Source organism: Brugia malayi (genome assembly GCF_000002995.4).
Source record: "Brugia malayi strain FR3 genome assembly, contig: Bm_v4_Chr2_contig_001, whole genome shotgun sequence".
NCBI lineage: Eukaryota > Metazoa > Nematoda > Chromadorea > Rhabditida > Onchocercidae > Brugia > Brugia malayi.
The window spans coordinates 10,763,201-10,789,140 of NW_025062476.1; the positions used below are offsets into that span (position 1 = coordinate 10,763,201).

General features: G+C 31.3%; 8 protein-coding genes and 1 non-coding gene across 11 annotated transcripts; 3 read left to right on the plus strand and 6 right to left on the minus strand.

Moving 5' to 3' along the window:
* Positions 1-2,075: 2,075 nt before the first annotated feature.
* On the minus strand, positions 2,076-3,346 carry Bm11089 (Uncharacterized protein; the record flags this gene model as incomplete). The annotated part of the gene is made up of 3 exons (XM_001897812.2): positions 2,076-2,235; positions 2,360-2,455; positions 2,736-3,346. The coding sequence occupies 3 exons, from the start codon at positions 3,344-3,346 to the stop codon at positions 2,076-2,078; spliced, it is 867 nt and encodes a 288-aa protein (XP_001897847.1).
* Positions 3,347-4,652: 1,306 nt separating this feature from the next.
* Bma-sam-4.1 (Uncharacterized protein) lies at positions 4,653-6,638 on the minus strand (the record flags this gene model as incomplete). The annotated part of the gene is made up of 6 exons (XM_043079197.1): positions 4,653-4,767; positions 5,235-5,299; positions 5,521-5,712; positions 6,002-6,115; positions 6,300-6,464; positions 6,609-6,638. The coding sequence occupies 6 exons, from the start codon at positions 6,636-6,638 to the stop codon at positions 4,653-4,655; spliced, it is 681 nt and encodes a 226-aa protein (XP_042935131.1).
* A 759-nt stretch (positions 6,639-7,397) lies between these two features.
* On the minus strand, positions 7,398-8,884 carry Bma-sam-4.2 (uncharacterized protein; the record flags this gene model as incomplete). The annotated part of the gene is made up of 4 exons (XM_043079198.1): positions 7,398-7,643; positions 7,881-8,000; positions 8,410-8,601; positions 8,714-8,884. The coding sequence occupies 4 exons, from the start codon at positions 8,882-8,884 to the stop codon at positions 7,398-7,400; spliced, it is 729 nt and encodes a 242-aa protein (XP_042935132.1).
* Positions 8,885-8,918: 34 nt separating this feature from the next.
* Positions 8,919-9,806, minus strand: Bm14669 (anaphase promoting complex subunit 13, putative; the record flags this gene model as incomplete). Its single annotated transcript, XM_001897810.1, has 3 exons — positions 8,919-9,005; positions 9,106-9,183; positions 9,723-9,806. The coding sequence occupies 3 exons, from the start codon at positions 9,804-9,806 to the stop codon at positions 8,919-8,921; spliced, it is 249 nt and encodes an 82-aa protein (XP_001897845.1).
* Bm16730 lies at positions 9,799-9,857 on the plus strand. The gene has a single exon (XR_006228075.1). It is a non-coding gene; the product is annotated as a small nucleolar RNA Bm16730 (small nucleolar RNA).
* Positions 9,858-10,970: 1,113 nt separating this feature from the next.
* On the minus strand, positions 10,971-12,575 carry Bm1682 (Glucosamine 6-phosphate N-acetyltransferase, putative; the record flags this gene model as incomplete). Of its 3 annotated transcripts, XM_001897809.1 has the most annotated exons (4): positions 10,971-11,244; positions 11,759-11,821; positions 12,022-12,202; positions 12,503-12,575. In XM_001897809.1, 4 exons carry the CDS (start codon positions 12,573-12,575, stop codon positions 10,971-10,973), a joined length of 591 nt encoding a protein of 196 aa, XP_001897844.1. The 3 variants fall into 3 exon arrangements, with proteins under 3 accessions (XP_001897844.1, XP_042935133.1, XP_042935134.1); XM_043079199.1 differs by lacking the exon at positions 12,503-12,575 and having other exon boundaries at positions 12,022-12,110; XM_043079200.1 differs by lacking the exon at positions 12,503-12,575 and having other exon boundaries at positions 12,022-12,035.
* Positions 12,576-13,328: 753 nt separating this feature from the next.
* On the plus strand, positions 13,329-17,102 carry Bma-tftc-5 (general transcription factor III polypeptide 5, putative; the record flags this gene model as incomplete). Its single annotated transcript, XM_001897808.1, has 12 exons — positions 13,329-13,448; positions 13,604-13,789; positions 13,907-13,999; positions 14,285-14,391; positions 14,696-14,784; positions 15,084-15,183; positions 15,530-15,640; positions 15,817-15,910; positions 15,968-16,048; positions 16,265-16,382; positions 16,635-16,768; positions 16,959-17,102. The coding sequence occupies 12 exons, from the start codon at positions 13,329-13,331 to the stop codon at positions 17,100-17,102; spliced, it is 1,377 nt and encodes a 458-aa protein (XP_001897843.1).
* Positions 17,103-18,038: 936 nt separating this feature from the next.
* On the minus strand, positions 18,039-18,502 carry Bm714 (Uncharacterized protein; the record flags this gene model as incomplete). Its single annotated transcript, XM_043079201.1, has 2 exons — positions 18,039-18,145; positions 18,415-18,502. The coding sequence occupies 2 exons, from the start codon at positions 18,500-18,502 to the stop codon at positions 18,039-18,041; spliced, it is 195 nt and encodes a 64-aa protein (XP_042935135.1).
* Positions 18,503-20,272: 1,770 nt separating this feature from the next.
* On the plus strand, positions 20,273-24,189 carry Bma-rpt-4 (putative 26S protease regulatory subunit S10B, putative; the record flags this gene model as incomplete). The annotated part of the gene is made up of 10 exons (XM_001897807.2): positions 20,273-20,392; positions 20,553-20,738; positions 21,150-21,308; positions 21,518-21,630; positions 21,747-21,907; positions 22,038-22,255; positions 22,586-22,703; positions 22,946-23,030; positions 23,859-24,027; positions 24,115-24,189. 10 exons carry the CDS (start codon positions 20,273-20,275, stop codon positions 24,187-24,189), a joined length of 1,404 nt encoding a protein of 467 aa, XP_001897842.2.
* Positions 24,190-25,940: the final 1,751 nt, after the last annotated feature.

Below are 25,940 nucleotides of genomic sequence, written 5' to 3' on the forward strand. Positions count from 1 at the left end.
CATTAATTTTTCTTTTCTAAGACCTTATTCATATATTTCATTTCTATACTTATTTGTAAGAAAAATATTAAAATAACTGTATTGATGTTTTCAATCAAAATTTATAGCAAAAATTAATTTAATCATAAAATTTGAATTTCTTTCATTCTTTTCTTTACAAATTACCTTGTCAGTTAACACCAAAAATTAAAAAAAAAAAGAAAAAAAAAGAAGCAAAAAGTCGGAAACTAATTAAGTTTATATTTTTGATGGATAAGTATTGCTTTTTCAATAAATCACTACAATAACATTAAACTATGTGGAATTTAATGTTGTAATTTAATATTGTAATTTCTCAAACAAATAATTTAATCAAAGGTTCCAAACAGTAAACCACCAAAAAATGGCGAAGAAAGAGAAGTGCAATTGTTATTTGGAACAGTAATACCGTTACTATTGAGGGGCGCATAATTCCTTTACCCGTTGTAAGCCATTGAATATTTGAAAAAAGAAAAGTAGACAAGCAGCTATTCTTTATAAAGGAACATAGGAAAGCACATATCAATATATATATATATTCAAATATGATATGAATTGAAACAAAATTCTATCTGATAAAGATATTATCACTTCGATGATAAATAACAATCAATTGTCCCTCATTTAACTGATAATATTAACCAAATAAGAAGAATTGAAATTGGTATTTATTTGGAATATAATAGTAATAAAAGATGATAATATTGATTTTGTTAAGCTTTCATCAGTTCCTAAAGCTAAATTATCGTTTATTTATTATTAAATATCAATGAATTCATGAGAGATTCAGGCAAAAATAAATAAGATAATAGTGAAAGATTGTCAAAACGAGAACCGATGAAGTGGTCCGATGATTATCACCTCGGAATTATTCCGAAGACGGTGAAGCGGTGGTCATTGCTCCGCCTATGAAAAGACGAGCACCGCCTTCAGAACCAAAGGGTTTGGTAGCTTTAGATATGACAGAGGTTATTGTTCGTTTTTATCGATGAGATAGATATACTTTCCTCTCTTACTCTTATATTGATTATCATTTCGGTTAGCTTGCTTACTTTAGTACAGGTAGCAACTTGATAAGTTATATTTAAGTATAACATAAAATTGTAAACTGAAAAGCTTTGCTATTTATTTATATATTCCAATTCATATCTGATGATTTTAGGTTAATCTTCTCATTTTCTATTATTCGTCCTATTATATCCTCTGTCCTCACACTTTAACTCCTCCTCTGTATACTGTAGCAAGTTTTTTCCAAGAGACAAATATTTATCAATTGAAACCGGTTGAAATACCTAAAATTTAAGCAAAAAAAAAAAAAAAATAGAACAAATGAAATAGGCCAATCTTCAGTGTTCCGTTGTAGGATGGCCTTGTCACATTACATTTGAGAATAATAATCACTGCTGAAAAATTTTCATCAGCGATTAATTTATAGTTACAAGAGAGAGAGAGAGAGAGGGGGAGAGAGAGAGATTTAGGATTGAAATTAAGTTAAAAGTATGATTTTGATGAAGTTTCTCAGGAATGCTATCCTAATTATATGCAAAGTTCATAGTCTAGTTTTTTTTTTTTTTCAAAATTCAGAATTGTTGTACTGTCTTTCTTGATACACAAAATACTCAATAATATATATATGATACAAGAATGAGAAAAAAAATTGAAATATTCGTAAGCTTTGAATTGGAACAATTAAAATTGAAAGGAATTAGCTATAAGTTTGAGTAATCGGTAAATCTAATACAAAGAATTAAAATTAATGAGACAAATTTTAACCACAAATTTAAATCATTTCATTCTCAATCAATTCAAATCATCTCTTCTACAGCAGTAATATACTTTTGTTAAACATAAATGATAGACGAATAAATACATTGCTTCCGAATAACAGCAGCGAATTTGAAATAAGTAATATAGACAAATGCTGAACTAAATTTGTCATTTTGCATGAAAAATAAATAATGATTCATTAATTTTAAATAACTGAAAAATTCTTTCAAATATTACAAATTTATCAGTTGCTATCACTGGAATTGAAATAAGGAAAAAGAAAGGAAATGTCATTGACGAGGTATAAAAGTATACATAAAAGCTAAGTTAGCATTATAGTAAGCAGTAGCATTTTGTAGAAGTTGTTCTGATGAAACTTGTAGCGAATCCAAAAAATCATTATCAAAAGTTTGATCATGCCTTGCTTTATCTATTATAGCACTGAGAATCCTAAGCATAAGACAAATTTACATTTTGAATTTCGTTGTGAATTAAGTTATTCGCTTGAAGGAAATGTTTTAAAGAAGTTTACTTAACTTTAGTATAAATTTAAAATATGTAAAAAATTTTTTACCTTGTTACCGAACATGAAAACATCATGTAATTATGATTAGCATTTTCAAATTCTGTTATAACTGTTTGAAGAAGCATTCGATTATCTTGGAGCCAACTGCAATATTATTGTAATTATTATTATTATTATTATCATAAACTATTATCACAATCTTGATAAATAAAGCTATCATGATGATAATCCAATGCTAGAAAGTTAATTTTATTAGACAAAGAAAATAATGCCAAATATCCTAAATACTTTTTTGAATAATTATTGTATTTGATTTCTTTTTTTTAAATTGTGATAATATTTTACAACTAGAAACTCATTTTCTAAAATAATTGTTCATTTTTATTTAGGAAAGAATAATTTATTATTCAACACTAAATGATACCTAATTGCTGGTTGAGATAAATCTGTCATTGTATTGAAATACTGATATAAGGGATACTCAGGTACAGCATTCACTGGTCTCGGAGCACGTGGGAAATAATCAAGTGGCGGCGGTAACATCTGAGGGAATGCTTGGGTAAAAGAATTACCTTGTCCATTAGCATTATAGTTGGAAACGTCACTGGCTGAGGTAGCAGGTGACAATCTCAATGTTTCAGAAACAGGTAAAGGAATTTGTGAGGATGGCGGTGAAAGAGGTGATGATGTATCCATCGTAACTACTCTCGAAGTGTCGGATGAAACAGTAACTGTCATTCTTTGGCATAAATCTTCAAATGCTCCATAGGAAGTTGTGTACGGAGGAATTATATCCGGTAAAATTGTATCATTTATCACAGATGATAATTGTTGTTGATCAGAAAAAGATTGAGTCAGTGATGAATTGAATGAGGGAGAATTACTGGAATGAATTCTAGGATAATCGGTGAAATTTGCTATTGATGAATTTTCAGAGATGTTTCTTGGTTGACTTGAATCATCATATGCAAAACTGAGATGATGATAAGCATTGGCACAGGATGATTTTGGTCGACGTGAAATCTTTCTTGGCATTTGAAAATTCTAAAGTAAATTAATTCTTTATTAACTACCGTTTGATTTTTACATGGAATGAATAATTTTAAAGAAGATTTCCACATTGTAATTCATACTAATCAATGACGGATGGATAGATAGATGATTAATTACATAGCTAAATTGAATTTCTTTCAAATTCTTTTAAAAGTTGACCATATAAAAGATAGATAACAAAAACTGATAATGATAACAAGACGAATGTGTGGTGAAAATAATGCATAAAATGGTTAATATAATGACTATCAATATTATAATAACATTAATATCACTTCAAGATTGATATTATTTGATAATTGCCGAAAAATAACTATGCTAAATTTTAATGGAAACAGCATATAATTCATATGGTACAAAAGAAAGAATGAAGCATTTAGATTGGAAAGGTTTTATTTTGAATGTGACACTCTTCCTATACATTCCTTCTAGACAAAACAAAATTCTTTGTTTGAAGAATAAACAAAGCATGGAAATAATTACACCTCTCGTCATAATATTTTCTATATCATTACTCCAATATCATCCACATTACAGATCAGTTATGAAAAACAATTCATTATCTTACTAAGATATCTCCACCAAACGAATGCAGCACATAATTTGTAGAAATAACCATTGAAAACCTAATTTAAATCGCAAATGATCAAAAGTTCCTTCCTGCATATATCATCAAAATTTGATATCTTGTGCTATAACTATCTGGAAAGCAACATTTAACTAATGAACAAATAATTAGATTAAGATCATGGCAAGTTTTGATCAATGAGAATAATCTTGTTTAGTAATGCCGCTCTTTAGTATTGGTCAATGAATATTCTGGAAATTCACTAATTGAAGCATCAAATTTGCAACAGTTCCTCTATTTAACAATTAACTGTTTTTGTTCTTTCCAAAAATTTTCGTAAAATTGTAGCAATGATTATGAAAGGCTTAAATTGAAATATTACTGGGAAACAAAATACTATTCAAAAACAATATCTTCAATTAGCATTTTCTAAAGCTAAAACTTAAATGATGATTTATGTAAATATTTTGTTTCAAATACAATAGACATTATAAACGGTACACTTATTCTCTTTTTATATTCTGTAATCAGTATGAAAAGTAAAACATCACAAATACAAAAACCACAATCTGACCCAAGATTCTCATAACGTTTCTTTTATGGAACCAAATATTTTAAATTCACTTTTTTTTTAATGGCCTAGTGATGACTAATTTTACAATGCTTCACTTGTTTTAGTTCTACCCATTAATTTACACGGACTTCTACTCTATTTTTTAATCAACGATCACTGGAAGATGTTGAATCCTGATCGTCATCATCAGCACTTGTTGAATCTTTATCTTCAATACTAGCTGCCGCATCTTCCAGGAAGTCAGAAAGAGCGTCTGGTGTTCTGAAGAAATTTAAAAATTAGTTCAAAATCCACAGAAAATTTCCAAATTTCGCTTAAGCTTTCCCCTTCATAGCTTTAATGTTTCGATTTTCACAGGTATAAGAAAAGGATTTTATTTCTAGCACTCATGTAACGTATATTAATGATTTATCTCTTTGCTACAAAATAATTTCTCAATGTTTAAATAAGTGCAAGGAAATAGTGAGATGTAAGATGTATTTGGTATTCTAAATTTTACTTTGCACATAAAAAAAGAAAAAAACAATTGACTAAAAACAATTTCTTGACTAGTAGAAACTTGCATAGAAATATTAAAACTTGCTTACTCAACTACTGGTCCATAGTGATTACCGAAGGTAGAGCTCTGCATATGGATAATAATAATTGTAAAATAATTGTGATATGATATAGAATATATACATGGAATAATTTGCTTATGTCAGAAAAAAACTAAAAATTACACATACTGAAGAAGTGCTATGTCGATTCCCTCAGTGGCCATTTTCTGTTTCACTGCACATTCAGGTACGCCCTGAATTATGAAGTGGTAATGAAAAAGACAACATGATTTAAGTCAATAAATAGCTTTCAGAAACAGCAAATAGCAATAGTAAATTGGACACTGTATACCCAACCGCTCTTAGTAACATAGGCATAAAGGCGGGTATTACAAATTATAAAAAGTCAGAATAAAATCAAATAAGAAAAATGCCTTATTCTTTCTAAATAGAGCAACAAGAAAAAAAGGTGTACCATTTTAAGCATTCTGAAGTAAACAGCGTAACGAGGATCATCTCGAATGCGAAGGCAACTGTTTGGTTTGTTTTGGTTTTCAAGAGACGTTTTCGAAGCCATTGATTCGCTTGATCTTTCAATACTGGGAGGAGAACTAGAAGCCAATAAGGATTCTGAGTTATCTACCTTCACATTCTCAACTATTTCGTCCTGAAAAGTATTTATTTTTGAAAGACTCACAAATATCGTTAGAAAATGGAATCCAATAGGAATAAAAAAGTATCAAAACAAATATGCTTTTAAAAAAATGATGCTACTCAGAAAAAATAAGATCGTTATGTATAAATTCGCAAAACTTGTGCTAGAAAATAAAATATAAGTAAATAAAGAGAAATCCATAATGTGATTAAAATAATAGTGCAAACAAAATCATTTCATCAATAATGGTTTCATCGTATTTTGTTGGTAATAAATCTCAATGCTAAAATGCAAAAATTACCTCTACAGTATCTTCTGCTGAAATTTGATTAAACAGTGGACCATTATATCGCTGTTTTGCTAAGACCTCATTGTCTTCCGAAACAATGATTTGTAAGCTTGGCACGCTGTCCAACTAAAAATAAATCTTAATCAAATTCATTTACACTCAAATCATTACATTAAATAGAGATAGATCAATTGCATTTTCTTTTAAAAACGTTTAACACTTTCAACTACTCCTTTAAGGATAATGGAATTTAATGTTATTACATCATTATTTCAATAACTGCATAGAGAGACAGCAGTTTAGTGATTACTTTAAGTTCCAAAAGTTTTAACTCCACTTCCACTCGACTTAAACGCTTTTCCATGTCAATAATCCTTCGCTCCACATTTGAAACAAAATCTTGCAATATTTGAACATTTTTTACCATGAAATAATTAACAAAAGCAACAATTTGTTTCGTCGCGAGCGGTTTCATCTGAAACTTCATTTCTTTCTCTTCTGGAAGCTATGCATTTTACTACCTTCAATTCTATTAAAAAGCTAAATCCTCGGTTCATTTTTGAATAAAAGTAGGTAATTTCATATTAAGTCAGTAAATTATCAATTGTAGAAAACTTGCCTGCGACATATTCATATTGATAAAACTCATATCACGCAACTCATTTAGCACCAAATTCTCTGCAACTTAAGCTTTCGAAGAATTTCCCACTTTCTAACTTTTGTATTTGCGAAATGACAGCTCTTAAAAAAGGTTCAAGGTAAATAAATAACTTCTTACTTCCCAGCTCTTCTGAGAATAAACTGTTTTGTAATATATTTGTTTTTCTGGAGTACTGAATATGCAATAAACATGAAAGATGAAAAGGTCATCTTGATTTAATACAATCCGAAATGCAACATATGACAATGGATTTCCACTATATTTTGCATTTCGAAAAAAAGAAAAAAGAACTTGACTATACAAAAAACAAACTAGAAATAAACATGTGATGCTCTTCAGATCCAAAAAAAAGGATTAAACAAATGTTCAGATTAATAGATAACTAAATCAAAGATATAACAATAATAAAGATGAGAAACAGTGAAATAAGTGAATATTCACAAGTGTATTAAATGACTTTACTATACCACAGCAAGAATCATGTTAAGAATATAATTACATGAAGCCATAATGGCTTGATTAGAAAAATGACATGTTTCAGTCACAAATTTACTTTTAAATAAACAACAAAAATTGGAATCGAGAAAAAGACAAACCGCTATCAAGTTCCAAGTAGGCAATATAGAAGTATAACTTAAATAAATTAGACATTCTCAATTTTATATTTTACTAGATCCATCTGAAGTTTCAAAGCTTACAGCAATCTTGATGAAAAGATAGCAGAACAACGTAGCCCCAATTACCAAATCAAGCATTATTTTTATCAACTACAGTCACCTCATCAACAGGCTTGATATGTACATCATCTTGATTATTATCCATTAAATAGGTACCACCTTGAATTTCGCGAATAATTTCAGCATGTTTTCTCTCTTCTGATGAAACTTCTGTAGCATTTACAAGGCAGTCGATATCCAGTAATGGCAGCCGCTTATGTTCCGGTAGAATTTCATTCAGGGTGTTAATCACTGGCATAAGATCTTGGAAAAGAAACTGAAATTAAAGTTGAGTATAAGCAATTCCTATCAGCACAAAGTTAATCTGCCTTTCCCAAAAACTATTATATGAAATTTTAACTTCACCGGTCTTGTTGTGTGGGTGTTTTTACTGGGAGGAAGTGATCTAGTATACTGTTCATTGTGTGAACAGTATACATTGTGTAAAATGTTCATGCTAACATTTTGGAATAAAATGTAAAATTCAAAAGGAAGAGGAAAAACGTGGTCTTACTCGTAAATTCGAAATATGCGCCTGTAAATCGTTCATTTTTTCCAAATAATTTTGAAAACGATCCATTGATTTCTTTTGCTCAGCAAACTGTACTAATAAAAGTGTAATATTACGATCTACCTGAAATAAGCTTTCCAGATTTGAGACCGTAATAAAAAACGTGCTAAACTAAATAAAAAACTAAAAATAGCTTTCATCCATTACGCCATCGAAATATATTTCCTGAGCTACTGTTAGTTTTATGATTATGTTTTCAAAGTATTTTTAAAATAGAGTAAGTTTTTAAAGTAATGGCCTTCGTCACTTAAGTATCTTTCCCTTTAAAGACAAAAACATCAAAATTTTTTTTTCTACACTAAAAATATGAAGTGAGATTTTTCCTCCCCAAACTATCCCATCCGTTACGGAACAGTTACGGATTATTTGTCGGAAAAGAAAACAAAATTACTCGTAAAGTTTGATCCTTGACTTTATTACATTAAAAAATTTTGACTTCCCAAAATTAATAAAGTATTTAAACTATGCTAACATGTTTCATTGAATTTCCCAATAACTCTTGTTCCACAACCACAGTGTTAGCACAACGCGAAAAATGTTCTTGTAAACGACAGGCAAATTTCAGCACAGGACGAGCATTGACTTTGGGTGTTGCCTCCGGTGAGTCACGTAAATCTGGTTGATTTAACGAACTTTTCAAAATGGGATAAAATTTTGGGATTTCCTAAAAACAAATTTTTTTACAACACTAGACCACATATTTAATGATAGTGTTAATTAAACACATATGTAACAAGCAAATGCCATGAAACAGAAAATTCGAAAAAATTGCCTACCAGGAAGCGTTTTATCATTTCGTCATTCTTGGAACATGACGGGCCTGTTATATTTGTCCTTTGCTTTACAACAATTATTTTGCTTTTCGTTTTTGTATCTAATTTTTTATTCGACAAAAATGAATGAGATGAGGGAATGTTAGTATCATTGCTACTCTGTCCATTACCCATATTTCATACAACAAATAATTTCGAAATTTAATTTTCAAATACGTGACGGTCTTGGACGATTCAGGAATATACGGTCAATTCCTGTATCAGTCCAACGTTTTTCCAACTCGGCTGTTGATTCCTAAAATAAACCATCATTTAAAAATAATGCTAAACATATTCCAAGATCGTTGGACACAAAAAGAAACAGAGAGGTAAGATATGAATTAATAAAAACATACTTGACGAAAACTAACGCTTGATGGAAGGTTTTCAGTTTCCGGGTCAGGTAAATGTTCACGGGGTATTTCAATGCTTTCCTTAAATAAGTGAACAGTTAAAACAGTACGTCATGTATATCAACGAAAAGCACAAGCTTCTAAAAATCTGAATGAACTGCAATCCGTTTTGACTTTTTTTTCATATTTTCACAGAGTTGTGTTGATCAAATTTTGCTTTACAGAATGCATCTCATACTCAGCTAACCACGTATGAATTATAAGTGTAAAATGTACCACATAGCAATATTCCTTTCTACTAACTTATGAAATTCATCCATATGATTGGCCACATTATAGATTGCTATACAAAATTAAAACTGATCAGACTGAACTCTCGCAAAACAAATAGAAATACACAAACCGAATTGACCAATACTCTCGAACTTTTATTAGCCAATTGTACTAGGAATGAACTCCTAGCAAATTCACTGTCAACAAATTTCCAGATACAATCACTTAGCTAAAGTGACTTTTTGAAAAATTTATATATAGTATCCTAATTTGTTGATTTTTAATCCAGTCAATTATTATCTGTGTATTTTATGTAGGTTTTTTGGTCAGCTCTACGATAATGTTACCTTTGGTAGCTGATGAGAAATCCAATCTTTGTCGCGTTTATTTAAATTGTAATCAAGAGAAGCAAGAAATGGCACACGCGACATCTCATGAGTTGACCACTTTCAATCTGCAATAATATGCAACCAAAAGTGTCGTCTATACAACTTATTTTGTCTCATCGATAGAAACGAATTCAGCAGAGATATAAGTAAGCCCAAGAAATCTAACTTCACATTTTGTATTTTCAGTTATAATTGCAACAGTAAGTCATCATGAAAATTTGGTAATTGATCCACATTTCCTAATTATAATGAATCTGAAATATGATATTTAAATCTCTAACTCTTTGATAAGTGCAGCATTTGATTAATGCACTATTTACGAATTATAATGAAGGTGATTAAAAGAATGCTACGCCCAATTACAAAGAGTGGTTCTAAGATTCATACATTTAAGAGGATGGCAAGGAAACTAAAAGGAATGTCATCTGCTCACGAATGCCCGATATATCTAAAAAATACGTCTAAAGAATAGGATTAAAAATACTCGTTTCATTTAATTACAATCAAATATTCCAGTAGAAATCGCTATTAGATTTTAAGACCCATACATAGGGATAAAGCAGTGTAATAGTTGTAAAAAAAGTTTATTACAAATGAACAAAAAAAAAAAAAAAAGAAAAAGCAAAAAAAAAAAAATGATTAAAAAAGCTTAAACAATAAAATGACATTTCACGAACACATTTGAACGAATTTTCACAACTCCAGGAAATCAAGTATACAAGATTAAAGTTAAAATTGAGCAAAATCGAGGAAAAGAAAAAAAAAAAAAGAAACAAAGCAATTTATAAAATGTTACATTATGTACAACGGGGTGAACAAAGCAATTCATAAATTATTACATCATAAATATGGCAGCCACTCAGTGTTCATTAAAATGTAAGCATGTTTTAGCTGTGCTGAAGAATAAAAGACCTTCCCAAAAGAAAGCATACACAAAAAGCATTAAAAATGGAAAAAAAAGATGAGAAACAGCACTTGGACAAACACAACCACTACAAATACTACAACAGTCACTTTTAGCCACGTCATTCCTTCCTTTCTCTTTTGTTAATCTTCTACATTTTTTTTTCACTTTTATTAGCATATTTTTACATATGCTAAGAAAAATAAAGAATTCAGATAACAAGACTAAAACTTGAAATAAAGTGGACTTGAAATCTGAATTTAAATTTTCACCCATAATTGTTTCAGAAACTCACATCGAATTCAAAATTTCTGAACAAGAAAATTGTTCCCCTCATCTTTTTTGAATCCAAACTGTTCGTAAAATGATATCAGTTCATCTTTACATTCCAATGACAACTTATAAACACCAATATATCGTGCCAGTACTACCAAATGTTGATTAAGCAACATTCCGAAATGATGTCCGCGAACGCTCTGATCCACAACAACATCTTCAATACGTCCTCGACATCCAGCATCATGAATAAATTTCCATTCCAAAACAAGTGTTGCTGATGCTACCACACGTTTTAACCTATGAATATCTAATTCATTAATCAAACATTATCCACCTACACAAATGAATGCCTTCACTTATTTTTTTTTCTTTTTCTAATCCATCTCTTAGATTATATAAGCTACATGCAGCTATTCTAGCGGCAGATGCGTAACACTGTCAAAATAAAAAACTCTATTTCTCCATTCTATTTCTTTTTTTATTCATTCTATTTCTCTATTCCTTCAAGTTTCATAATTATGATTATAAATTTCGGAAGTTTGCATCACCAATTTTCAATAACTGTCATGCATGACTGTGTACTGCAGATCTATTTGAGGCGTCTGGGAAACATAATGAATTTGACTCCTTTTCAGCCAATGCTTACCAAAATGGAATCCAAAGTCAAATTTTCTGGGGAAAGTAAAATAAATACACGAAATTTATTTTAAAATTCATTTTAATTTTTCCAATTTTTTTAGAAAACTCAGTTCCCTTGCATTTCCTTATCTAGAAAAACCTTACTATAAATAACTCGTTTTTAGAAACTCACTCTTTATGCTCAATGACGATAATATAATACGCAGGAGGTGACATATTGCGCATCGAGTTGAATCTGCAATTTACACTCTCACTGAAGTCCCACTGAATAAAACATAAGCTGGTAAGACAACTACCACATAATATACGGGATAGCTAAAATGGTCCATGAACAAAATCTGAAATACTTGTCCTGGGCTAAAATCTACCGAGTCCTTCGAAAAACTTTTTGAGAACGACAAGAAATCAAGCAACATCCCTAAATTAATCACTCACCGACGAAGGAACATTTCTTCACTAACATCACCTACAACGGTAAGTTGCGATAACAATTCCAAATAACCTCGATGATAATCGACTGACATCAACGGTCGCAAACGATAATCTTCTGGTATCTCTGGTAGTCCTTGTAAATGAATAAAATGCAAGAAACTTTCAGCAAAGATTGTTTTGTAATCTAAAACAAAAATTCTAGAAAAGTTCGATAAAATGAGATCGAATTCTATTCAGCCTTAATCACTGTATCAATTCCTCAAAAGTGACCCATTTTATTTTAAGTCAACTGTATTAAATTCATAGCAATGAATCTCATCTATCATTCTGAACAGAAACAGAACATCTCCAATCAGCATACCTTACTCAAAAAAAATATAACTTATGAATCATATCCATCAAATCAAAATTCATCATTTCTTCCCTTACTATTAAAACATCATTATATAGCGAAAGTAAACAAAACAAAAAGAACAGGAATAACCTTTTGTGCTTAATAATCTCTCAGTATGACCAACTTCTTTCATGACATCCAATACTTCATTTTTCAAATCCATTGCACTAAATTTTAACGTTAAATCATTAGTTAACCAATAATAAAAGAAAAAAATAATAACTAACAATAAATATGCATAGACAAACAACAACTGTTACTCCTATGATAGTAAAAAACCTAAAATGACCTTTCAATACAGTAAACTTTAATCAATCTACAAATCATATTACTGATAAGAAAAAGAAAGACAACCACCCTTATCAGTTATCAGTATTTCCTCTTCATATTTTTGCTATTTCTTTCACAATAACAAATTTTTTTTCACTTTAACACAATGCTAACTATGCTAACTAGGCCTATCTTCTCAATCTTTGTATCCTCGCTCCTTCCCTCAATCTTATCATTTACTATTTGTAATTTTCCTGTAAAGCGTGTTGCATGCAACTCTTCCTTTCAGCCTTGTTGCATGCAGTCGTATTGCATTTGCTGCATGCAGCAACATAAACCGATGAGAGAGAGGATATATGGAAATCTAAGTGGGAATTTCATTTGTGATTAATTGAGGACATAAAATATAAGTTGTGGTACTTGATGTACTCTCTAACTCGAGAGTTAAGGCTCTGGCTGTAAAACAAGTCAGGTAGTTTTGCTGAAATTCGAGTAGTAAAGTAATAAATTAGTAAAAGTAATCGTAGTATTTTACAATCATTATTGAACATCGCTAAATTTACATAATTTATCGTACATAGTATTGATCTTTGTTTTTTCTTTGTGAAAAATAGTTCTCTACCGTTGTGTCACTGTATTGTAGGGAATGTGGCCATCAACAAGTACAGGAAATTTACCGGAATATGTTGTAGTGGCATATCCAGGAGTAGTAAGAAATGCTGAGAAGGCGATCGAAACTTTGGGTGGAGCTCAAACTCTTAGCATGGTAAGTGAAAAAAAATTATTGAAATTTCATCTTTGCGGATTTAGTACTCTTTGCTGTCGAAATTTTGCATTTCCTATTCTAATGCTTTATTTAATATTTTTAATATGCTTTATTTAGTTCCTAATAATGCTAGTACTCATTTAGTCTCTTTCTAGAACCATTTTGCTGGTCGTCCGCTTGAACTGCGACATAACCCAAAAAATCTCTACACAAATGCTTTGGTATCAGAGAGAGGATCAGCGGAGAAATCATTCGGTGGTACTGGGACAGTATTATGTGTTGCAACTGTACGGCGCAAAAAGTCAGATCCGAACTGTGTGCAAGCAAAAGTGATTGGAATGGTATTTTAAAATTTCTATTGCGATTGATGAATTGTTTTTCCACACAAAAACTAAAGAGTTTCTTGAGATGAAGATTTCAGACAATCTATAAAAATTTTTAAAGAAATGAAACTGTAGGTCTCAACAGTGTACACCTTCAAATCTATGTGTGATTTCCATTATTTACCGATTCGTCAGAGTGAAGCATTTCCCGGATGTTTTGAAAATTTGGTAAGTTTATGTTATTTACAGCTCTTCATCAATAAAATGTCATTCTTTCTACTTTCTGAGCTAAATTTATATTAAGTGATACTTTGTAATAATAATGCAGTGTTTGTATTGTATCTGCTTTGATTCCTGCTGATTGGATAAATCCATAGCGCTTTTTTACAATAAATAAAATGGAAAAGCGTATCAAAAATTTGAGTATTATCTTGCCGTTTATTTTATCGAAAAGAATTATAAATATTGACAAATTTATTTGAATTTAGATTTTAGAAAAGTTTTTTTCTTCAGGTACCGAAATTGATACCATTAGATCTTCCAGGTGCACTATCTTGGTGGAACCAACCTGAAAATGAGCGACGTACACCCTTACATCTTCCTCCTTATCAGTTCTCAAGGTAAAACTTTTTTCTTAATAGTTATACAAGAATTAAATTTCAGTCAAGTGAAAATATACAATCTACTACTTTCATCCTGCTATATATGTTTATTCATGCTGAAATTTAAAAATCTTCGCGGAACTGTTTAGTACACTCATATTTATTTTTATTCGTTATTGCAGATATTATAGCAAATATTTCAACGTATCGAGCAATAAATGTAAATTATGTTTGCTTTTCCATAAATACTTGCTCATTGTCAAATTGCCGGCAAGATTAGGAAGGAATCACGTATTTTAAGTTTTGAAACCATTATTTTCAGGTACTCAATACCATCATCCAAGTTGTTGTGCAAAGAAACTGATTTTTCACCGGAGAAAGTGAAACGAAAAAGCGCTGGACACGGGCAAAGTCAGTTCAGTTTTCTTCTAATTAGATGATTTTTTGAGAAAATTGAAGCTGCGTAATGGAATGTGGAGTTGGAAGTAAAGCTCAAATTGCAAGACAGATTTGGTTTTTTAATCTTAAAATGTGTTCATAATTGAACTGCTAGGTGTAGTGAAGATGATGGAACTTTGATATTTCGCAAAATTGTGAAATAAATGTACTGTCAAGAGCAAAAAGAAATCAATACTATTAAGTGCTGTAAAAAAAAATCTCACATCTAAGTAATTCAATGAGTTAAATCGCTCTAACTGTTAACTTTCCAGGTTTACGGTCGGAAAGGAAAGCATTATCTATGACCGTGCATTCAACTGCTGAGTTTCCGAAACAGCCTACTGAAGAGGCGGTGAATGATGCAAACATTAGGTTTAGTATTTCGGTAATTTAAAAGAGGAAAAGAATAGTAGATTAGTTTAATAATTAGTTTGGAAACTTTTCAAATAGTTAGAAGTTCTTTATGCTTCTATAAAATATCAGTTTGTTTATTTTATTTCTCAGAAATTGTCGGAAAAAAAAAAAAACGCTAATTATATCATTGATATTTCCAAGGAAACAGTGTAGCGTAGTTCTGAGGTGACCTAATGCGGAGTATGACTAACTCATGAAAGAGACCACGACAAGAACGAATAACTGCACTAAATTTGAAATTAGCACCACTGCGTAGATCCATGGAAAATTTTTATATGAAAATATTTTGCAACCATATTTATAGGTGTAAAAACGATGAACCTCATCGTTTGCTGCAGGAATTATTTGAAGAGCGACCATTGTGGACTAGAGTGGGTATTCTTAAGAAAACAAGGTTGGATGACGGCTTAATAAAGTAAGTCAGATATAACTGTTGAAACAATCAAATAAAATATATAAGTTGTGCATAAATGTTTATAAAAGTTATGTTTTATGAAGAGATAGCTGAAGTGTAGAGATAACTAAAAGAGTAGTACGTTAATTTGTCCGCATCCCTGAATAACTTACTCTTATCTAAGATTTTTTTTTCAGAACACTGCTGCAGAAATTTGCATTTTACATTTTGAATGGACCATGGGGTCGTTTGTGGTGTCGTTTCGGATATGACCCAAGAACCGATCCAAATGTATGCGTTTATATTAATATTATACCCTTTGGTTCGGTATATATCTGATCATTGCAGGCAAAACAATACCAGTCAGTTATGGTGACGTTTCGGCAACATGCTAAAATACCCGAAAGACAGCGTTTGAAAATTGTAACTGTAAGTGTGATCAGTTACAATGTTTTTTACGAGATCTTCATATCTGTTTGTTCTATATATAGCAATGGATTTTAGTGTATAGTTTTTTGAGGGTATATAGTTGATACTTCAGCTTGGGTCCTTTCTTTTGATCCACTAATATATTTTACTTAGGCTTCATAAATAAATTTTGATAAGATTTCCTGAATTCACTTACATAATTCCCGAAATTTATAGAAAAATAGTGAACGACCAGGTCATGCGTCGGTCACAAGTGCTTCATCGCTAGCACCAGCGGTTCCGTCGACATACGGTTCTCTTACAGATGAGCAAATCGATTATACGTATACTCCTGGTAATTTGTACCAAATTCTTGCAGACATGCAGACATGACATGAATTCTATTACCTTACTATTCGAGTAATTCGATTTGCTGAAAAAATGGGATTATTTCCGATTCAAATAAAAAACTTTATTTATTCAGATCGAGTTGCTGAGCTTCCTTAACTCGTCTAACGAGGACCATTATTGGACTGTGTACCATTCATATACAAAAAATTACTATCTTATTTAAATATTCAATTCTCTATGTATTTTTCATTTGTAGGAGAACTTCCTCGTGTGCGACAAATGTGGTATTGCATATGTGATGTGAAACTTCCAATTGCTGAAGAAATTGTACGAAAGGAATTTTTTGCACATAGTGAAAGGGCTGATCCCCAAAACGGATGGCTTCCGCCGGTAATTCTCCTTAATTTTCCCTAATTTTACAGTGCATAAAAAATAAAAAAGAAAAATAAGTGTAATAAGTCAAAGTTTATTTTTTATTGTTCGTTAAATTAATGTGAAAAACAAGGTAACCAATTTGCTTTTGTAATATTTTTTTTGACTTGTGATAACAAGCAAGCATTATTGATTTTTTGTTTACCAGAAAGTCATTGACCGGATTCGTGACGCCATTAAAGAAGATGTCAAGAAACTGAGCAGTCAAATCGAGGAAGAGGAGGGAATACCAGGTGAAACTGAAGAAGACTGGTGGACGGAACAAAACACTGATCAACAAAACCATCCATGAAGAAACTGACTAGGGAAACTTATAGCATTAATTACAATAGAATATAATTAATGCTGTAAGACAATTTCTCGTATTTTCAGATTGTACCAAATTATTGCTAAGTTGCGATATTCATGAAAATGTCTTTGCAATGCTATAAAATTCAGAAGAAGCCATTCAGATTTATAACCACTTAATTCACAAATATCGACTTTAAAAGTCCCATTTGCATCCCAAAATTTCAAAAAATTAAGACCAGATATTACAACAATCCCCAGAACGGATGGCTGCCGTCGGTAATTCAGCTTAATCTTCCCAAACAAAAAAGCTGACATAAATGCCGTGATATCGAATCTACGCCATTTCATCAACATATTAATTGAATTTTCCTATATGTCATCATTTATTACTGAACAGAGAATCAGGATAGTTTAACTGAACAATTTCCGTAAGATGAAGAAGTGAAGTAACGATCCCCAGATCGCTTTGATACAGCATTACTGTGATCTTCCAGAAGGTTCAGAAGATAACTACAACGACCTGATAGTAGTTCTTTATAGTGTTTCTACGAAGACTTTATATAAAAACTCGAAAACTGAGTTGAAAGTCAGAGAATGAGATTGAAATGGCATTTGTTTAACGTTCGAGTCATCGAAGAGTTAATTCACTGATGGATGTAAGATTTGCTTCCAGTGTTTGATCTTTAACAGTCAGGGTGTTAATATAAAATCATATGAAGTCACTTTATTTGTACTACAAAAATAATACCTTTCATTGTCATAATGCGTCAAAGTTCATGCAACTTAATTCTAGTCCTCATGCATCACGTGCAAAAAACAACGGATAACTGTGGTATTTGGAATTATGATTTTGGTAACAATCAACCAACATTTTTATGAATTTTTGTGAAGCAGGACTTGATTGACCGCTCGCATATTTCATCTCCCACTCTGGTCGTCATATCTCGAAAATCATAGAAGTTCGTGTATCTTCTCCGATCCCGTGAATGTGAAAACCATTCAAATAACAATTATTTCCTCCAGACGTCTGAGAGAAAGGTGAGGCTAAAATTTTTTGAAAACATCACCATAATAATCACTTGAAGCGTACGTCATAGGAGAAGATTTTCTCAGACGCTTATCCAGTACAGTGATCTAGTTCCTGCTAATAGATTTCTGGTCTGCTATACATTTCCAATCCTTTTTTGTATTAAGTAAAAGTAATCCGTATTGTGTAAAGGCGATTAATAGTAATAAAAGTATTCAAAACATGTAACTTAAACAAAGACCGGAAAATAGAAGAAAACAGAAACTCTGAAACATTACTAATTTACCTGCTGATCTCATGAATTCGGTTCTTCCCTTATATTTATGATGCTCCATCCGACTTTTTGGCCAATGTTTTTTAGATTTCTTCAACATAAACTTCGAAAAGCATAACGAAATATCATTCTTGGGAAATTCAATTTCAAATACTTACAACAAGAATTAACAGATTATCCTTGTGAAATAAAGAATAATGTATGTGGTATATAGAGAGAGGGAAAGAGAGAGGGAGAGAAAGTAAAAGGGAGGAATTCATTTTTTTGCAATATGTAATTTTCAGTGGATGGTTACTTCTCTGAGATAAATACCACTTTAAATTTAAGTTTACTACAGAATATTTGACTAATTCAAGTGATTGATGTGTGTATTTTACAAATCGAATAATAATTTTCGCTCAGAGTATTTCTCGGTACTTATTTTTCATCATGTAATTTAAGTAAATTTTGTTATTTTAATTCATCTCTGCTAAGCACTGCAAGAATGACGATTTATTTCCTAGGCATATCAAATAATGATTTTCAATTTCTTCTTTAATAAAGATTGAAATATATTTCACGAAAGCATCATTTCACCTAAAATTATACAAATAAGAAAATTTTCATTCTTACTTGAAAATGACGAATAGAACCGATTCCCTGATATATCAACAAATAGGCCACTATCTATCATAATTTTTTCGCGAATCTACCATTCCTAAAATTGAAAAAGAAATGGTATACCATCGAAATTGAATAGTAAATGATGAGAATTGAAGGGTCATGCTCTCGATCTCAACTCTCCAAATATTATACTAATCATCGGATATCTTCAGGATGTATATCTAACGCTATAAACTTGTTACGTTACGTGTGACAAATGTAAGGATGCATAACGTAATACAGTACAAGGTAGCATAATCATTAATATTTGCCTAGCTATAAAATTCTAAATTCATCTTTTGATCAAGAAGATTAAATTTAAATGAATTTAATTACCAGTACTCATCTCAGGTTAAGTAATACTTTGGCAAGAAGTATTACTTGATCATCGGACAGAAGAGAGTACGTTAAAACCATAGACATGAGAGAGCGAAGGTAACAACGCATTCGGTGCATAATGTCAATAGCATAGGCGCAAGAGGTGCGTTACGTGAAAATAGGCGTGTTGGGTGAAGTTTTTTCGTGAAGTCATTTTCTTGCCCAATAATATTTCGGGTACGCTTACTGTTCTGTACATTTGCGCATCACAAAAGTTTTGACTTGTTAGCTCTCCTGAATACAAGTTCATTCACATCCTGTCATCATTGTTATCAAGTTTCCGTAATTCTCACGGATATGTGTCCCAGTGACCTCAACAGTCTTCTTTCTGATAAGAATTTCAATTGCTTATCTCATCATCTATTACAAGTGTGAGCTTGTTATCTTCGATATTATCACCTGTGACAGATCCAATCTCATCATATCATTTAGACTTTAAATATATTTAGAACTTTAAATGTGTTGAATATTACTTTTATTTTATAACCAAAATATTCTTTCTGCTGTTTAGCTCTATGAATCATACGCTTACGTATATTTGCCTTTATATTTCGTCAGTTCGCATTTGTTCTCTGTTGAATGACTTGTGTCTTTAACACTGTAACCCTTCAATTACTAATAAACATGTTAGTGATAAATGATAATGAGAAAAGCTTAAACTAGGAAAATAAATTTATGTTGATATAAGATATTTTCTTTGAAGATTTCTTTGTCCAATTATTTTTTACATCGCTTGTGAACGTTGCCTGAAAATGATTACATAGTTACCGGTAGAGAGTTATTAGTTACGATCTAACGTTGAGTTTGTAAAGTTCATTCTAGATATAACACTCATTTTCAGACATTCGAAATGGTTGAGCAAACAGTTGCTCCAGTTGAAGATGAAAAATCACGTGCGCTAGGAGCATACCGTCGTAAATTGGTTGAATATCGTGAAGTGGAAGAACGTTTGAAGCAGCTAAGAAAAAAAGTGGGTTTTTAGGTACTACAGGAGAAGGAATATGGGATTCTAGTTAGTTTGGGAGTTATAATTCTGTGGCCAAATCTCTTTAATTTCTGTGATTTCTAACTGAAAAAAAAGTTGAGTCTTTCACTCTTCTCTAAATTAATTCTTTTTCTGGATGTTTTAGGAAGTAGAAGTTCAGAAAGAACACGACAAGTCGGAAAACGATATCAAATCGTTGCAGTCAGTTGGGCAAATAGTTGGAGAAGTATTGAAACAGTTAACCGAAGAGAAATTTATTGTGAAAGCTACAAATGGTCCCCGATATGTAGTTGGTTGCAGACGATCAGTGAACAAGGGAGCTCTGAAGCAGGTATTCTTTTTACTTGATATAGTGGTGATCAGTAAATAGAGGAATTTTGATTACAAAGATTGCTATCACTGCTGATGAATTATTGATTTTTCTTTCCTTTTTTTTCTTATCAAAACGGGCATTCGAATCTTAACTGAAACTTCAAATCCTTCACGCAGTAAGTCACCAGGCATTTCTCCTTTCTTTCTAATCTGGACTAAAATTAGTCTTCTTTCATTAGTCTCACATTAGCCACATCACATTTAGTATTTGGGGTTTTATATTACTCGTCTTAACTTTAAATTTGCAACTTTTATACAATTAATCGAAATTTTTTCATTATGAAATAACAGGCTTAATGCACACAAAGGGTTTACTACTTATCATTGCTTCCTTATAAATTACAGGACTTTCATAACAAAAATGTTTAAGGGCACTCGAGTTGCTCTGGATATGACAACACTTACAATAATGCGACAATTACCTCGAGAAGTAGATCCATTGGTCTATAAAATGAGCCACGAAGATCCAGGCAATATATCGTATTCTGAAGTTGGCGGGTTAAGCGAACAAATACGTGAATTGCGTGAAGTGAGTAATCTTCCTACAGTATCAGTTTTCTGGAAGTATTCCTAAAAAGCCTTGCAGAATTTAAAACACAAAGCAATTCGTTCAATTTTAGTGAATATGAGCAAGTCCGCTAGCTGTGTTTAATTAGCTAAAATTAGTTGACCGAAGATTTAGTTAGCCTTGATCATATATTTTTCCATCATAGTTTTGTTTCATACCATTATTTTCAGGTCGTTGAGTTACCGTTAGTTAACCCTGATTTGTTCCGGCGTGTTGGTATTACTCCACCTAAAGGATGTCTTTTATATGGTCCTCCAGGGACTGGAAAAACTTTGTTGGCAAGGTAACTCTTTCTGTCTTTTTTTTTTTTTGTCTCCTCTGATTATGACTATCATATCTAAAAGCATTATCTCTATTGGAAGATGAAAGTACACTTTGCGAGTCACCATTTTATTGCAGAGCGGTGGCTTCTCAGTTGGACTGTAATTTCCTGAAAGTTGTTTCTTCTGCCATAGTTGATAAATATATCGGTGAATCGGCGAGAATGATTCGTGAGATGTTCAACTACGCCCGCGATCATCAGCCATGCATCGTGTTTATGGATGAAATTGATGCTATTGGTAAATTCTATAAAAATTTGGCTTTTGCCTAGATTTGGGAGGAGGAAATGACTAATGTTCTCATTTCATGGATTACTTATTCATTTGTGCATTAAGTAAACATGAAGTCTGCTTATTTGTTATCGTATAGGTGGTCGTCGATTCTCGGAAGGGACATCAGCTGATCGCGAAATACAGCGTACTCTAATGGAGCTGTTAAATCAAATGGATGGGTTTGATTCACTAGGACGAGTGAAGATTATCATGGCAACAAATCGACCCGATACACTGGATCCAGCATTGCTTAGACCTGGTCGTTTAGATAGGAAAATTGAAATTGGTTTGCCGAATGAGCAAAGTAGACTTGAGGTAGGTTTCATTCTTTTCCTTTTAAAAAACGTGCATATAGTATAAATTTTTCTCTTTTTTTTTCCACCAAAATTTAGAATTCATTAGATAGAGGGGATCGAGGGAATGGAATCGAAGGTAGTAGTTTATCATTTTTAATAAAATCATGCGATAAGAGTACAATCCTTTATATGCTCATTTTACATCTCTATTTCACACGTTTTTCTGGTCTTGAGAGCATTATTTTTTTATTTGGCTTTTAAACTCTACAGATAGCTTACATCTGGAATTGCACTTGAACCAGTATGGAAGAAAAAGCGCAATAGTATTTTTTTGTGCCTCATTTTTTAGGTGCTAAAAATTCATGCTAGCAAAATAACAAAACATGGAGATATCGATTATGAAGCAGTCGTTAAGTTGTCTGATGGTTTCTCCGGTGCAGATCTCAGAAATGTTTGTACGGAAGCAGGTTTGTATGTTTGCTTTTCCAAATTTGTAACATCGAAAACTCCAATATCTTAACCCTCGTCTCTTAATATAGTACTAGTTATCGCAGTTATTTTTTTTTTTCAGTCACTTGTTCTTTTTTGGTTTCTGACAATTTATCATTAACATTTTAAGATTAAAATCTAGAACTTTATTTCTTATCGAATTATTGACAAAAAATTCGATAGTTTAATTGCTTTGAAAATAAAGTTATAATACTTGCAGGATTATTTGCTATTCGTGCTGAACGTGAGTATGTCATTGATGAAGATTTTATGAAAGCAGTTCGTAAGGTGGGTGATGCGAAGAGGTTGGAAACGAAACTTGATTATAAACCTGTGTGATAATAACTAATTGTTATTCATTTGATGTGTGATATCAGTTGTATAACGTGGACTAAAAGTTAAATATTGTAAAGAGTTTATTAAAAGAATTTGCTTTTGAGGCGAAGGGATATATTATGAATGTATGACTGTATTAGTGATCACTCATAAACACTTTCTATCTCTTCTTCTTTCCCTCCAAAAAAAAGAAAAAAATTTTTTAATATTTTGCTTTAGAACAATTTGATCTATAAAATATGATTATTAGAAGAATGATGTTTTGTTCGTCATGTTTTCTGGTTAGGAATAAGATGCAATTTTTTAGTCTTGTTTTTTTGTATTTTCAATATACCAATTTATCATAAAAGTTCTCGGATTAGCCTTGATTGTGGCAAAATCATTTGATATATTTTCATGCAAATTGTTGAACTGTGTAGTTAAGAAAGTTAAGAGAAGGAAGAGAGTTTTAGAGTTGTGACCAGAGACATGAGTAGGTTAATTTTTCTTTGTTGCTTTCCTTCGTTTGGGACTTGAGTCTTGGTCTTTTACTGTAATAATTAAATAGCTTTTTTTTTTTTGAGAAGCATTCAGGTAGTTCGGTAAAAATTCTTAAAAGAATTCTCTAATCTGGAAAATATTTGGAAAGTTTTATATGACTCTATGATAACTAGTGAAGTTTTTGTAATATCTAAGGATTATTTATTTAACTGTTCTGTTACTTTAGAAATGCAGCCAGTAATCTGGCATAGTGTTATTTTTAGACAATATGTAGTACTTCTTAACCTTTGCTTTCCGTAATTATATCATATGTTCAGTTCGCTTATGTCATCGAGTTTAAAGTCGCAAAGGTCACCTCCGGAATCTCAAACAAGGTATGTAGACAGTGATGGAAACAGTGTAGATTTAACTGGAGCAATGTGGATGACTAAAATAACTCTGCCATATATTAACATCCAGGACATTTATCGGAAGATTCAGGATGAGGTTTCGTGTTCCGTATCTTATTTTTTTTTCAGATTATTCGTGTTTTATCTGTATTTTTATTCTAGCATAATCATTAAGACATTTCAGGTTGTTCTAGATATTTTGCCACGTGGTACCAAAACCTTATTACGAGTCAACTGCACTGGTAACGCTTTGCAATAAAAAAAAGATTTCTTATGACTTATGATAGTGTGAATAAATTTTTATTTTAATGATATATCACAAATACTCATCACAAATATTGATGTTAATTAAATTCAGGCAGTAAATATGCTTACAGTTGGTGCCATTTCCTTCATACTTTTCTGATTTGGACATCATTTTATACAGGCCACATACGACATTTTATGATTGTTACTTAGTTAAAAATACCTTCAAAAACATTCATAAAAATTTAAAAATGTTCTAGGAACACCCTTATATTCTAGATTGTGAGTTTTTTGTATCATCTGAAGTAGTGTGATGATAAGACATAATCATGTCAGTAGGTAGTTTAAGCATTTGATTATTACGTGTGTTGATAATTTTGGAAATGTGACAGTATTGGTTTTTTAAAACGATTAATTAAATAATAGTTACATTTGGTTAAAAGATGCTGATAATCTAAAGCTGCTGGTATTTGAAATGTCTCACGAACAGATATTTATGAATTTAATGTGCTGCCTGCGGTTTTCAACCTAAGCATCTTACTATTAAGCAAGAATATCATAATACCTTAAGTATTTAAAGAAACTCATAAGTGGCTAAAACTATGATATGGTTAAATTCGGTTTACATTCATGAGACTACTGAGAGATGCTAAACAATAATTGTTGAGAAAATAATTTTAAGCAGTGTCCAACTTGGCTAAAATCAATAATTTGGAAAAGATATTCAACTGCATATTCAAATTGGTCAGATTAATGTCCTGATATTCATAAAGCTTCATGCATTCATGTGAGCAAATTTTGAGGATTCTCTTTGAAATTTTAAACAGGGAAACCTTTTAGATATATACTATTACAAATTCGATACTGAGTGCTCCTATTGCTCCATTTAAAAATAGACAAACAAGTGCTAATGCAATCTTTCCCACTGTTTTATCACATGCATTTTACCAGTAATGCAATGAGAAATGATGAAGTAGGATATTGCTTAATGATATGAATATTCTAACACAAAGATAACATTATCAAATTATATGATTTGTATATCTTTAAAGCATTACTGCATTTTATTTACTTCCTTGTGAAGGAACAGATAAGATACATGCATTTTGTCAAACTATAAAAAATAAAAGAAGCTTCTTTTGCCTGATACAAAATGCAAATTTGTTCTCGGTAACAGGACATAACCAACAAGTTTGTTTGCAATCTTGTCTTGCATTTGAAATTAGTGATATAGAATGAGCTATCTAGGAAGCAAGAGAGCTAAATATATGGCAGATTAAAGCCTGTGGAAAAATAAGCTACAGAATGAAACGTTTTTGTTAGCCATAATTTTCAAAGTTCAAATTCTTTGTAATCGTTCTTTGTAATCAAATTAAATTCTTTGTAATCAAATTATTTGTTCAGCTTTTTAACATGAAGCAGTTACGCTATGTAACGTAGATAAGAGTGTATAAAGCAGTTATGTTAAATGATGTCAATATAAATAATAAAACTTCCCGACCATGTATTACGTATTCATTGATAAGAATACGTATCCATTCCAGAACATGAATGTTATCGTAATTATTCAAGCGGAGAACTTAATACCACAGAACAGTGACTCGTATTACTGCTACACTTGTTTAACTCCAACAAATTATTATGCTTTATTAGGTACAAACAGTAATGAGGTAATTTATGAATGACGATCAACAGTAAGCGAAAATTGTATAAAGGCGGTAATGAGCCATTGTTTAGCTATAAACTGCATTAATCATAACATAT